Below are 14056 nucleotides of genomic sequence, written 5' to 3' on the forward strand. Positions count from 1 at the left end.
GCATGCATGCATGATAGCTTCCAACAGCGATGGACGCTACAGTCTCGTACGCGCCATAATGCTAATGGACGTCGTGCGCGCAATAGTCTAGCCTAAATTTAAAAGCTTGACCAGTCAATAAAATTTATTACTCCACTTTATATTTTTAACCAAGAGTCATACTACTATTTTACGACTCGTGAATTTTAATATTGAAGACCAGATCGGTCAGTACTGGCAAGTGACCTGGTATCGAACTATCTACTGTTGGGAGTTGGGACAAGCAAAATGCTACTGTTGGGACGATAAGCGTTGAATTATTATTGTCATTTGGAAGAAAGCAATTGAATTCCATCAGCGGTTGTGGATGCGGACAAGACGAACGGATGCAAGTCACTGCTCGGCTGCTTTGCATTTGCAATGAATGAAATACGGCGCCATGAACACACACACATCCGTGATCCAGCCATTCAATTCCCTCCATGTGAATTGATGGTCCTAGCTGCTGCCACAAACCGCAAGGACTTTATTATTCTCTCCTCTTCATCAGCAATCGGCATCACGGACAACTGTCCACGAGAGGGCATACATAAACTTCAAAACCAGAGTCTTTGGAGAGGTTTAATATTGAATCCAGGAACACATTTGAGCTAGCTATACACCGCAAAAGTGAAAAAGATTGCAGTCTCTAAACTCTCTACTACAGTCTACAGCCGAAAAGGACAACTTCGGCACTGGAAGCTTACTGATCTCTGCCTGCCTACCATAAATTATGAGCACTAATTAACAAAGGTTGTTCGCCCTCTGATTCCAGCCAGGTTACCATTGATCAATAAACATGGTAACCAGGAACCAAGTAGTCCGTCAGGGAACAACAAAATACTGGTGCAATTTGTAGTGCCAAACCTCATGAACAAACTCAGGTTAAACAGCTATCGTTGCTCATGTATGGACCTGATTGAACAACAAGCCAGTTACCGTCGATTCTGTTTCCCCATGCAATGCTAAATCGCTAGCACACGTTGCAGCTCCTCCTACAATGACCGGGCAATGCCGCGGTTCCAATCATGTACGGTGGGTTCTTTATGCACTCTCCGAGCGCTGCCCATCTCACGCAGCTGTCGTTGTTGTCGCTGCAATTGCCTGGCATATGATAGACCTTGTCGAATGAGGCTACACGGATCCATTTTGTGGCAGTCCATTTCTCTCCCTTGATGACTGTGCACCCTCCATGGAGGCTCAAGGGGTCCGTTGCAGCGTCTGGGCGAAGGTTGAAGAACAGAAGGGCGTCCCCTTTTCGCGGTTTCACTGAAGACACGGCAGTACAGGTGCATATTAGTTGAGAAATGTTTCAGTTCTCTTACAAATAACTTGGGAATTGCGATTGTCAAAAAGGATACAAGTATGAAAATATACCTGCAATGCCTTTCTGTGCACATTCTGACAAGGTTGTATCCTTATCATGCAAACCTGTGTCTGTAAAGTCCTGTTTGACAAATGCATGTGGATATTTGATGACAGATTCAAAAATGATCTAGCAAACAGTACAGGAGAAAATAATGGTAACGGCTACTTTCACTCAGATTAAAATCAGTAATCCGAAGCACTTTCTACCATCTTATTGATAACTGAAAACTACCACCATGAAGAAGGAAACATACCTTAGCTAAGGGGAAAACTGTTTCCCCTCCTTCTGCGACATCTGTTAAGTACAAAAGTACAGTAGCTACGCGATGTCCACCACGTACAGTATTTACAGTGTCGGTGAAGAAATCAAATTGCGGTTCATCTTTCTCCCCACGCTTATACCTTAGAACTTGCATATCTTCTCCGTTCTCTGATTATTGGACAACACTTATAAGCAAAACTCAAAACAGTAAAGATTGCCCGATCCTTAAGTTCAACTTCCTACCCTACACATAGAATTGGAAGAATATAAACAGAAGGGTGACAAGCAAACAAGCCTAAACATTTCCCCTTTATCAACCTTGAGGAATTTCACGACATAATGTTAAAACTTCACACTAAAGCTAATGCTCAACAAAAAAAATACAAGGAAAAGATAAGCTCCAAATTAGATCATGTCAAGGTCATTAGGTTTCTTCTTTAATTGATGTAAGATACATGATACATCCAAATAACAGTGCATAGCTGTTCTAGAGGTTCGGAAATAAAATGTATATGTGAGCACATGAAAGTGAAAGGGGAAGGATGCCTATTTCGTAGTCATACACATGCATAGATCGTGGATTTTTAACAAACGGTTAATATCTACAGTTCAGTGTTTTACCATATAAACTTGTGCAAAACATCAAATACAATTTGAAAAAAATGGGATTAAATAATGAAGATAATGTGCGACATACTGACATGTCCTAGGTAGGATGAGCACAAAATTTAACCAACCAGTAGAACATATGGATGTAGGATAGCTACAGTAGTGTTATTCGTGAGCTGATCTGCTACATCTTGAGCTACGGATGCACTGGCCACTCGGTTCGAAGTTCCTTAAAATATATATTCATGTTATTTGAAGAGCTTTACATGGTTAGGTTAAGGGTAATTTGAACTAGATTCTGACCTGCTAAACAAAGATGTTTCCCTACCAAATTCAAATACAGCTCAGAACTTCAGAAGTTTTCTGGAAGAAGCAAATGAAGCATTTTCTTCTTCTACAACTACAAGAATTAGAACCCTGAAATGCATGAATATTAGTGTGCAGTATTATTGTGTCACAACCTTTTGGAAGAAATGTCCATGCAGCAATTTTATCTTCTATACCAGCAACAATTGGATCCTACAAATTTGGACATGATTATTCATTAGATAAAAACCATGTAAGCTAGAGAAATTCCTCAACTGCATAATACTCCTGGACCAAGTTATGGTTAGTAGCTGCCTCGCTGAATATATAGGATATTGATGCCTTAAGAACATTAGAGCACGTATATAGAAGATTGCTGCCCCTGCTAGCATATTTCACCTAATTAGTACAGAGGACGAAAATTCTACATAAGATGTTGAACTCAGATTTCAATACCATCATTCAGATGGAACATGCAAAAGAGATTATTAGCATCCATCGATAGTCAGGTAAAGATCAATTTACAATTATTCTTGTCTCTGCATATGAGTTGAATTGAGCCAAGCATTATTGAATTCAAGCAAAAGAAGAACATTTGGAAATTCTGCATTCAAGCAAGCTGTAGTTCGAGATGTGCTCCCATTTAGAGACGACGCAGTGTTCTTGGGAAATACCGAAACAACTGCGGCGATTTTTTTTCTCTCGAACAAATGTATGTCATTTTGTATTGGACAGAAACTTTGGCGTATCAATCTAGAAATTATGCCAACCTTTCTCGCTTTAAGACATCCAGATAACATAAGTTTGCACGTACAATTGCAAAGGCAGTAGTATCCCCGTTGGCATATGAAGAAATACCAAGGTACGAAGGCCTAACCTTGCCCTTACTGATGAAGGTGCCGTAGCTGGTGCGGACCTCGCTGAGCGTGCTCTTGCCCGACGTGTTATCAGCAACCGCCGACCTCTTGAGCTCCGCCCTCGCCTAAAAAAGAAGAAGAATCCCAGAATCAAATCAATTCCTTCCACGGAATTTCCTCCTGCCAAGAAGGAAAAAAACCATTGTATGGAATAGTGGAACAGGGAGCAGCAGAAGCACTGACGAGGGACAGGAGATGGTTGGCCTCGTCGTCGCTGAGGAAGTGCTGGTAGAGGAACACCCTGCGGAGAGTAATCAGACGCCATGGATCGCCGCATCAAATTCGAGATCGAGAAGGCCGCCAAGGAGCGAATTGGGCATGGAAAACTGCGTACCTGGGTTTCCAGGAGATCTGGCGGGAGTGGTGCGGGTACACCACGGACGCCGGGTACACCGAGCTGCCCCTGCCGCCGCCACCCCTGGCCGCGCCGTCGCGGGCGAGGAGGAGTAGGAGGGCGGAAAGGAGCAACGCCACGAGGCTGGATGGGTGAGGCCCCGCCCGAGGCCGCGCCATCGCGAGTGACAGTGAAGACCAGACTCCACCGCTCGCTCACGCAGGCCGGGAAGGGGATGAGGAGGCCGCGGGCGGTGCGGAGCGAAGAGCACGGCGGCGGCGGCGAGGTGGCTCGCCACGTTTCAGACTTTCAGTGGGACGGAGAGAGAGGGGGGGGCAGGGCGGAAGCAGCGGGACTGGGAGGAGATCTGCGCCGCCCGGTCCATGATCCTCGATCCAACGGCTAGCAAGCAGCGGAAGAACGTGCGCGCACGACCAGTTCATCACGAGAGGCACGCACCGGAAAAAACGTGCCGCCTGGCAATTTCCGGTTAACCCGACATTTTTTAAGAGTACAATACCGTGTAACCACAGCGTCTAGACTTTGATTTCAGTCGAACCTAGATGGCAAAAATCAAGGCCTTTGCGTTGAACCGGTTTGAACGGCTGAACCTAGAGCAATCAAGAAATCGCATCAATGGGAGTTCTAGTCTTAGGAATACAACTCATGGAGTCCTAATGTTCTAGAAGATAGACGTTTCGAGAGGAGGGGGTTGTGCAAAACACAGCCTACGTGGCAGCAATCAACCAGCCAAGCGCGTTGGTCAAAGATGACCCGGGCAGCATAGAACTTGCCATGAACAACTTAAATACTTTTACTCTCTCCGATCCTAAATTATTGTCAAAATATTGCATATATCTAGACGTTTTTTAAGAATAGATACATCCATATTTGAACAAACTTGAGTTAAGAATTTAGAATCAGAGGGAGTAGAACCTAATATGCAGATTTGAAGAACTGATAGTAACTAGGCACCTTAGGTAAAGAATTAAGAACTCCAATTCATTTGCTCTATTTTCTTCAGTGTCAGCTAAAAAGTAGCAGCAAAAAGGTAGTATATGTGCTTATAAATAATTAAGACCGCAAACAAAAGGTAGGAGAAAAGATAAGAACAATACGCATGATAATTGGACATCGCGCTAATTTTGTGTCCGTTCACACAAGACAGTCCAACGATGGGAAATCAAGACAAATAGGAGAGAATATCCTGTATATTTGGAAAGGATGCCTTGTCTCAATACAGTTTTGTTACAGACAGGCTCAAACTTACAACAGGTACAACTACAGTTGTTTGAAACATACAACTTGCAAAACTATGAAGAGGCTTACTTGTTCTACCCAAAGAAACAAAAAGAGTCTTCCTCGGAAATTGTTGAAGCATATATCCTAATAATCCTCAGAGGCAAAAAAAAATTGAAGTATATCATCTAATCACTTTCCTTTTGGAAACTATATGTGATCACATTTACTGTACAACACAGTAATCACCTTTCTCTTCATCGCAAAATAATTTGCTGGGAAACAAATACCTAGCAGTGCCCGTGAAAAGTTTCTTCAGCACCTTACTCCATGTGTTGCACATTATAAACCGATTTATTATGTGATTTTGATCCCAGCACCTGCAGTGTTGTGCTCAGACTAATTAGTCTTGTTTATGCATGTATTGGTGTTTCTAGTGCTTTATGCTAAACTTTAAAGATGTATTTTATTGTTGAGCAGATCAACTGACAAGAAAGAATGTGCATACCTTTATTGACCTTATTTTTACTTGTTGGTAAGAGCTCCTCAGCACCAATTCTGATGTTAGTATTAGATGCACGCTTCTTTGATTTGCCATCTAGTAGATCCACCTCCACATTAAATGACCCACATACAGGACGATGATCAGAAAATTTAGACTCCCCACGGAAGTAGGATAACTGTGCGATACCGTCTCCATGCCATAGTATTCTATCACACCTGAGCAGGTTCAACAATGTAGCATAGATGAATCAATAGTTGCTAATAGTTTCTAGTACAGTTAGGTGTATGTATATTAGATTATGCAGTAAATTCCTTGTCAAAACAAAAAATTAACAATCAATCAACCGAATTGTAAACCTGGCCATTTCTATGGTTCTTTTAGTGTACATAAGAGGGAATGCAAGATTTTTGAGTCACACACAGTCATGTGTCTACCTTACGGTCAGAGTTAAATGTTACTCTTCAAGGTTGAGACCTGCTAAAGCCGGAATTATTTGCAACATAAAACTAAATAATTTGAAAATGATAAATACCAGGCTGGGGTTCTCCTCTTTTTCTTCGAGGTTTCAGTTTCTCCAGCATATGAATCCGAGTTGAAGGTGTACTTATATGTGGGAGCAAAATATATCTTCTCCTCACTCCAACCCTTGAACACCCTTCCAGAGTTACGCTCAATGTTAAGCTGAGGAAAATGTTGTAAATGGTCAACCAAATTTTACCATGATATAACTATAACATGAAACAACAGATAATAATTAGTATTTTCACATTCCATATTTAGTTGTTCAGTTCCCGTTGTAGGGGATAACTGAGTTGCACTAAACTAATTTGCAAGAAACAGTGTCATGTTTTTAGGTGCTTACTTGATCCTTTTGAAAAAGGGCATCCCAGTTATTTTCAGTCAGAAGTTCCTTGGTATCTTCATAGCTCAAGGAAATACGGTAGTTCAGATCCCCCAACCATATAACCCGTCTGAAATGAATCGCCAAAATCAGATAATAGCAAAACAAATAAAGCTTAAAAAGAATCGACGCGTGAGTTTCTTACTCATGATCAATAATTTTCTCAGGGATTCTTTGCCCAGCTCTTCTGCAAATCCTTGGAAACTGGGTGACCCTCAGGATCTCTAAAACATCTAAATTGCGCCTCAACTCATCGCCTTCTTTCTCACCTGAAGCCAAATGGCTACAGATGAAACAAAAGCTTGTCTGGTGCAATGTCATGCTCACTGATATACATCCCTGAAGCCAAAAGTAAGTGCACAACTTAAAAAGGATAAGGGATCTACTGCATATGGCACTTCAGTTTTTTTTCCTTTCCTGGCTTTATTTTGGCAAGCTAGGGTTGGAGACTTCGAATGTTTCAAGTAAAATGTTTGCTGTAGTTGTAGACAAATGCTGAATGGTGATAAAGAACTTGATATAAGAAAATAATTTTATTCATTAATGTCTTTACAATTATCATACTCCCTCCGACCCGTATTACTTGTCACAGATTTAATACAAAGTTATACTAAATCAGTGACAAGTAATTCTGGCCAGAGGGAGTAGCATTTTATTTTGCATCTTTAGTTCCTTCCAAAAATTAGGGCATGCTACAATTTGCATATTTGACAGGCAATTACTTGTATAATTTGATTTGGTTCTAACCTTGTTTCCAAGATAACCCATTACTCCACGGCCTACACATGATGTCCTCACATGGCCGATGTGCGGCACTAATTCTTTTTTTGCCCATACTGTCACAAAAATACCAACCATTCGTTTGCAAGATACAAGGTTATATTTCAGCTGATCCCTGGAGGCGGAAACAGTCGAAGTCACTCCATCAACCACATAACCGTAAGCATTGTTCGGTCTATCATCCACTTCATCTTCTTCTGAAGAGTCTGTCTCATTAATATATGCTTGTGGGCATCCAAAGCAAGCATCTTTGTAGGATTTCCTGGTCATTTCAACTGAGCAGTTGCAGAGTTTCAGCAGTTTTCTCTGAGTTGGCATGTAAGGCTTCCTGATAGATTTTAAGGAGGACATTTGGAAGATTGCAGAACTAGAACGGTTGGAGAACGAAGCATCAAGGTTTGACGAAGATCGAGATGAGGTTGAATCAAGGGATAGAGATGGCTTGTGCTGGAAGATATCAGCATCCCCATCAACTGGTCGGTTTAGTGTGCGGTTTATAAGAGCAAGCCATCTTGCAGCTGGTTCGTTGTCTTCCATTACAAGCACATTACCAGCATTGAGAGGGACAATTTCCTGAAAACTGTGTGAAGGTTAAAAAAGAGATGTAACCGCTTTGTCTGTTCATGGAAACAAGTCAAATAAACTCCAGGGAGTAAAACATACCAAAAATATGTAAGTAACACACTATACATTCTTTTATGGAAATTTTGGCATGACAACTAGTAATACTGACAGGTGTACATTCCAGACGTGTGAGAAATAGATGGATACCTACCCTAAAACAAAAATATCTGAGTGGTCATCAGCAGGAATGAAGTCATCCAGATTCAACTCAGCTGTAGGTGTGTTTCCTCCAACGTTCCATGTCGAAACAAAAACCCTGTATAATGAATGCACTAAAAAAAATCAAGACACTTCTTTTCCACCTATAGGATGCGTATAACTGCAAGTTTAGCTGTTTGACCTGAAAGGTTCAGTTTTTGTAGCACTTGGAGAACGGGCAAGGAAATGGCTGAGACGTATGCTCCTAACTTCTGCTTCCATTTAATCCAAAGGAACACAATAATGAGCCAATCAAATCAAACCAGCAGCATAAAAAAATGATCCAGTGCAGCAAAGTTGCCAGATAGAAAACCACCTGAAAGTGTTTTGAAGGAGGAAGAAGATTGTGCCCTGGAGGAACTTGGTCCTGACTTAACTGGAGATGAGAAGAGAACACAGAAGAGTTTCTAGTATGTCATCACAAAATCCTAATAAAAATTATACTGTACTAGATTTAATACAGCATGTCCAATTTCTGAAATGAAGTGATGAAATATGGAATTGCTGAACATATGAATTCTAGCATATTCAAATAAACACATTTGAACTGCATGCCTCTACATAACACTCAATCTATGAAGTCGACAGGGGTTCAGTTCAACCCAGATGAGCCAAATTTTGATCGAATATGCTAATCTATTTATTACTAGTTCTCAATTATTCAGTTTCAAAGGAAGATACACTACCATTGGAGGAGCTTGGACGGTCTATTTTCTTTGTGGCCTTCTTATCTTTTGCCCGAAAAATCTTTGGTCGGCAACCCTACAGTACAATTTTACAAAGCCAAATACTTTAAGTCAACGCTCCATTCAGCTTGCAAATGCATTCAAGACATATGTTCAGGGGGAGGGGGGGGGGGGGGGGGGGGTTATGGAACAAGAGACACACACCTTCATCTTCTCATCATCTGGGAAGGTCATTCCCTTCAAAATTATGAAGAAAGCAGCAGACTCTTTTTTCCAGCTTCAAGTCTGACGACATGATTTAGTAGAATTTAAGAGTACTAGCAGTTGATCATAAGGAAATTTTTAACATGAACGCAACAATTCAGACACGAGCACATGTAAATATGGAGAAGAAGCATGCTCACACAGAAAATTAAAATAAAGGGGGGACATTTATATCCTAGAAATTTTTTGCAGACCCACCCAAATTTTTCTTTCAATTCAAATTCCCTTCACCTGCATATGACCAAACCAAAAATAGAAAAGAAGAAACAAAAAGGCTGAAACCTTTCTCATCAAAAGGACCCTAACAGTACACCCACGACGCACGCCATCTTTCAGACCCAACCTCGCTGACACTACAGAATCTTCAGAATCCACCACACATTACAAGTTGCGACAGAAACAGAGATAAACATGAAATGAAACTGTACATACCAAACGCCAGAACAGAAAGGCCAAGGGAAGCAGGCAGGAAGGAACTCACCGAATCAGCAGTTTGGCCACGAAATCCAACCACCTGAGCGCTTCCCAAGAACACACGACGCAAGCGCTGCTTCCGGCGTTCCCTCACCCAGCCCGAAGAAACTAGCAGCAGTGTTCTAAACTAAAACCCGAGCCAGGCAGGCAGAGGGAAGAAGCCAACAACTCCTCCCGCTAAGCACGGCGGGGAAGTCCAAAATAGCCAAGAGGAAGAGCGGCGGCGCGGAGACGACCCCTGAAACCCGGGGCGGGGTCTGCAGTAGGAGGAGGAGGAAGCAACAGCGGACGAGGGCGCCGCGGCCATTACCTAAGGCCGGCCCCCTCCTCCCGGGAGGATTAAACTAATCCGGCGGGGACAACTGTACAGCAGCTGCCTGGGGCAAGAATTGATTTTTTCCCCGTGGCGTTTGCCTCGCGTCCGCCCGATCCGGGGAAGAATTGTTTACGGCCGGGGTCCTGCTGCACGACGCGGCATGAGCACGGCTGGTGGGCGCTGCCTGCTGCTGCTGCCTCGAGGTGATGGACCTGAGCGCGGACGGGACGGGGGAGGGAGGGAAGGAATGAGGAGAAGAATCAAGAATGATGGGAGAAGTTTGAGCGTTGCACGTGCGGGGCGGGCTCCCTCGTCGGATTGGATTTGTTGGCGATGGCGATGGTGGGTAGAAGGTGGAGACGGTGTCGTTAGTTAGCTGGTTCGTTAATTATAGTTTGGCCTGGCAAAGTGCGAAGATCCAGCGTTTCTTTATACGGCGGCTGTCTCTCAGCTTTCTCCATGGGTTTTTGTTTTCTTGCTCATGGTTTGTCTGATCAAACCTTAATCGCTTTCTCTAAACCAAGGGCGCATGCACTTAATTACTGGCAAAAAAAAAGGGAGCACTTGGGGCAGAATTGAAGCAATGCCACGTCAAAAGTCAATGGTCGAAAGTTGACCGTTTTACCTACAATATGGAGTACATCGATTTGCCTGGAAAGCACGTCGACCTCGGCTTTGGCGAATCAAATTTCTGATAGCGACGACCAAGATGATGACCGAGCGCGCATGCAAGCTGGTGACGACGGTACATGTCTGGAAGAAGCAAGACCATTTGGAGCATCCACGTCTCTTGCAAGAATATATGAATTAGATGCTGATTATAAGGCGGTGGACAAATAACCCTTCTCTTTCAGCATGTTTAATGGAGTGGATGCTTAAGCCTCCCCTGTAAACCATAGATGCCCCTTGGTTTCAAGATAAATGTCTCTTTTGGACTCTTAGAAAAATGTTCATCATCTACACTTCCAATGCATTTTGAGTCGTTATGGCTCTTCCTCGCTGTCATCAAGGGAAAAAAAAGATAATTAAACTCTTATTGATGTGTCAAATCAACTTCTAGTTTACTCCCTCCCTCCCTCCCTCCATGAAAAAGTGTATGTTGGGTTTTTTCAAGAAAATTAAACATTGAGTTAGAAAATATAGTGGGAGGTGATAACCACCATTCCTCTTCTCTTTAATTCTCCCACCTCTAATGAGTTAAGTGCATGAAGAAATGTTATTTGGTTTGATTTCAGTGTAGCGAGAGAGAAACATTTTTTCTTAATATAAAGTGCTTTGGTAAGAGATAAATACACTCTTTTGTGAACAAATTTTAAACGCAAATGTACACTTATTTGTGGACAAAGGGCGTACCTTTACGCCTTTGCTTTGGAATAATAATAATAATAATAATTGTTGTTGTTGTTCTAGAAAACAACAGGAGTACGGAGTGCCAATGCACGATCGCACGAATGTGAGAGCAAGGTGTAGGGGGTGTACGCTGGCCTTATAGCGAAGGTCGCCGTACACTTGGAACAAGTTGACACGTCGATATTTTTTTAATAGGTTCGGTCGACTCTGCGGGTACGACTTAGTCCTATATTAGGAGAGGCTTCGAGGGGGTTGTTAGCCAAGCGCTTGGGCCGAACTCGTCTTCCCAAGTCGCCTATAGCGAGAGATCTCTAGGGGCCGCCTCGGACTTGGGCCGAACTTGTCTTCCCAAGTAACGAGGTTGGGATACCCTCGAGACTCTAACCCGATCCCTCTACTTCGAGTCGAGGTCGTACTAGACGGCCCGGAACCTCGAGACAGGCTTCCCAAGTTGCATCCCCGAGGTCGAGTCGAGACTAGGCTCGACCCAAGCACTCGAGAGCGGGCTCCTTGAGTTGCTCTAGCCCTCTCCCCTTTGATCTTATTCCAATGGAGTGTGTATGATACATGCCCCCATGGGGGGCTATTTATAGCCTAGGGTCCATGACAAAAGACCATGGCTACCTTTGAGAGAGAGAGAAAGTGAGGGTAAGGTGGTAAATTTGCTCCTAGAGCTTTCTTGGCCCTTACTCTAGCTCCTTTGACCATGGCTTGGAGGGCTTGACCCTTTGACTCCTTTGACCGGCGCCTAGTTGGCATAGCTATGCCTTGTCAGCAATTTGACCGGTCTCCGGGATTCGTTGACTTGGTCGTCGCCACGTAGGATCGCGGCCCGGCCCATGTAAGGATTTTATTATATTACAACAGTAGCCCCTTGAGCCGGAGGTGTTGGGAATGGCTTCGGGTCAACTCCCATGATGCTGGCGTGCCGAAGTTCTTCATTTGGCGCATTGAGTGTGGCTCTCCACGGGGCGAGCCACCGGCTAGGTAACCTTCCTCGAGGAGGAAGATAGACCTAGGTGGGCCTTTGTGGCACAAACCTTGCGGCTTTGTGAATTTTGACGCGTCCCGAGGGCTCCCAGGGATTTTTCCTGCGGAAAAGTACGGCCTTGGGGTCTTCGGTGCGATGAACCACCGGCTAGGCTAGTTTCTCGGCGAGAAATCAAGCCTAGGTGGGTTCCTTTGCGGGGTTTTGTTGGTCACGGGGTATATTTTCAAAGAAACAGACACTTCCAGGGTCTTCCCTGCAAATTTTTAAGGCCGTGGGGCTCCTTTTGCAAGATAATTAGGCTGCAAGGGTTCTTCTGTGAATTTTCGACCTTTCGAGGGCTCCGACGCGAAACTCCTCGACCACCAGGGGGCGGTTTGAGAATTTCCACGCTTCTGAAGGGCTTTTTCGCAAAAAAAGCCTCCCCCTGTTTGCTTAACCGCGCGCAGGGGGGTCTTGGGCCGCGTTCGGTCTACGGGCCTCCCGGGCGTGCGGGCCGCGCCCGACCGGGCTTGGGAGGCCTTCTCATCTTTTTTTTTTCTTTTTTTTATGCTTGTCATTGGGCCGAGGGCCAAGTAGCCCATTGGCCTACGTACCGGTTCGCCAGGTCACTTAATCGGATTGGACGGTCGAGATTGATCTCAAACCCTAGATCCAACGGTGGCTGTTCATCTCCTTCCTTGGTACGGTCGGGAAAGGAGGTCGTCTTCCTTTCCTCTTCCGTCGATGGGTGCCGCTGCTAGGTGATGATGCCGGCGACCACGGGGCTCGGCCAGGACGGCGTGGGCTGGCTCGGGGCGACCCAACGGTCCTCTTTTGCCCTCCTTTTTTGCTTTTCCTCCCCTGTTCTGCCTCCCTTGCCTTTTGGTCGGGCTTGATCCTTGTCCTTTTGCTGTGACCGAGCCGACCGGCGGCATGCGGGGTCCGGACGTCGAGGGGGCTTCCTTGCCTATAAAATGGAACCGTGGGACGCCTAGGGAGCCCTGCCCACTCTCGTTTCCTCCCCTTCTGGTGCCGAAGACGAGTTCGGCGGCATCCGAAGGACAGGACGAGACCGGTGGCGTTTAGGAGCTCCTCGGGAGCGCGTAGCTTCTCCAAGAAGTTGCCCAGTCCGTCACGCGTGCTGAGGATCGTCGAGTCTTCGTGGGGATCGAGTTTTCGGCGGGCGTCGGGCTTCGAACGTTGCCGGCATTGCTTGCAATTTGAGCCGCGGAGAGGGGGCGCCCGAGTGCTCTTGTGTCCTTGTCGAGGTGAGCTGCGTCGGGTTGTTCGGCATTTGCCTGATGGGCGTGCGTAACGCGTCCGCCGGTGAGCAACGGGGATGCGGGGGTGCCCGGACGTTTCGTCGAACACCTTCGGTGCGCGCCCGGGATGCCGCGAGGGCTTGGCCGGCGCAGCTGGGGTGCAGGTAGGAGGGCATGCGCCGGGCGCAGGAGCGCCGTCCCGGGCGGGCACGCTCGGCTGGCCACGCGCGGCGTCTTCGATTGCGGAGTAGGCGGACCGTGGCGCGAGGTTTGGCGGCGAGGCGCGAGGCGAGCGCGCATGGGCGTGCGTGCGGCAGGGAGCGGGGCGTGACCCGACGCTGGTCGCGGCGCGGCAAGGGCGCGGCATGGCGTGACATGGGCACGGGGCGGCGCGACCCAGGGTGTCGGTCGTTTGATCGAACACCTCGCGGGCGCCTGCCTCCTCCCTCCCGTAGTGAAGATTGGCCCGTGAATGGGCTGTGGTCCTTGGGCCGTCGTAGGGGGAGCTGGGCTCCCTTCACCCTTCTCCTTTTATTTTTTTTGGAGTGGACCTGCGGGCAGGCCGTGGGCCTTGGGCTGCCCCGGGGGAGTTGGGCTCCCTTTTTATTTTTTTTGTTTTGGACGTCTTGGGCCGGCAGTCATGCGCGCAAATCGTCTGGGCTTCCTTCTCCGC

General features: G+C 45.8%; 1 protein-coding gene across 1 annotated transcript; it reads right to left on the reverse strand.

Moving 5' to 3' along the window:
- Nucleotides 1-485: 485 nt before the first annotated feature.
- On the reverse strand, nucleotides 486-10140 carry LOC100831227 (type I inositol polyphosphate 5-phosphatase 5). Its single transcript, XM_024458774.1, is given in 19 exon segments — nucleotides 486-1287; nucleotides 1396-1465; nucleotides 1641-1816; nucleotides 2719-2776; nucleotides 3441-3545; nucleotides 3664-3721; nucleotides 3815-4030; nucleotides 5354-5433; nucleotides 5572-5773; nucleotides 6091-6239; nucleotides 6421-6529; nucleotides 6605-6798; nucleotides 7207-7819; nucleotides 8015-8119; nucleotides 8204-8273; nucleotides 8378-8437; nucleotides 8748-8823; nucleotides 8952-9032; nucleotides 9493-10140. Coding segments are annotated over 18 exon segments (2667 nt in total). The 5' UTR covers nucleotides 8982-9032; nucleotides 9493-10140; the 3' UTR covers nucleotides 486-991.
- Between the last annotated feature and the right edge of the window lie 3916 nt (nucleotides 10141-14056).

The sequence above is a fragment of the Brachypodium distachyon genome, chromosome 2 (assembly GCF_000005505.3).
Source record: "Brachypodium distachyon strain Bd21 chromosome 2, Brachypodium_distachyon_v3.0, whole genome shotgun sequence".
Lineage (NCBI taxonomy): Eukaryota > Viridiplantae > Streptophyta > Magnoliopsida > Poales > Poaceae > Brachypodium > Brachypodium distachyon.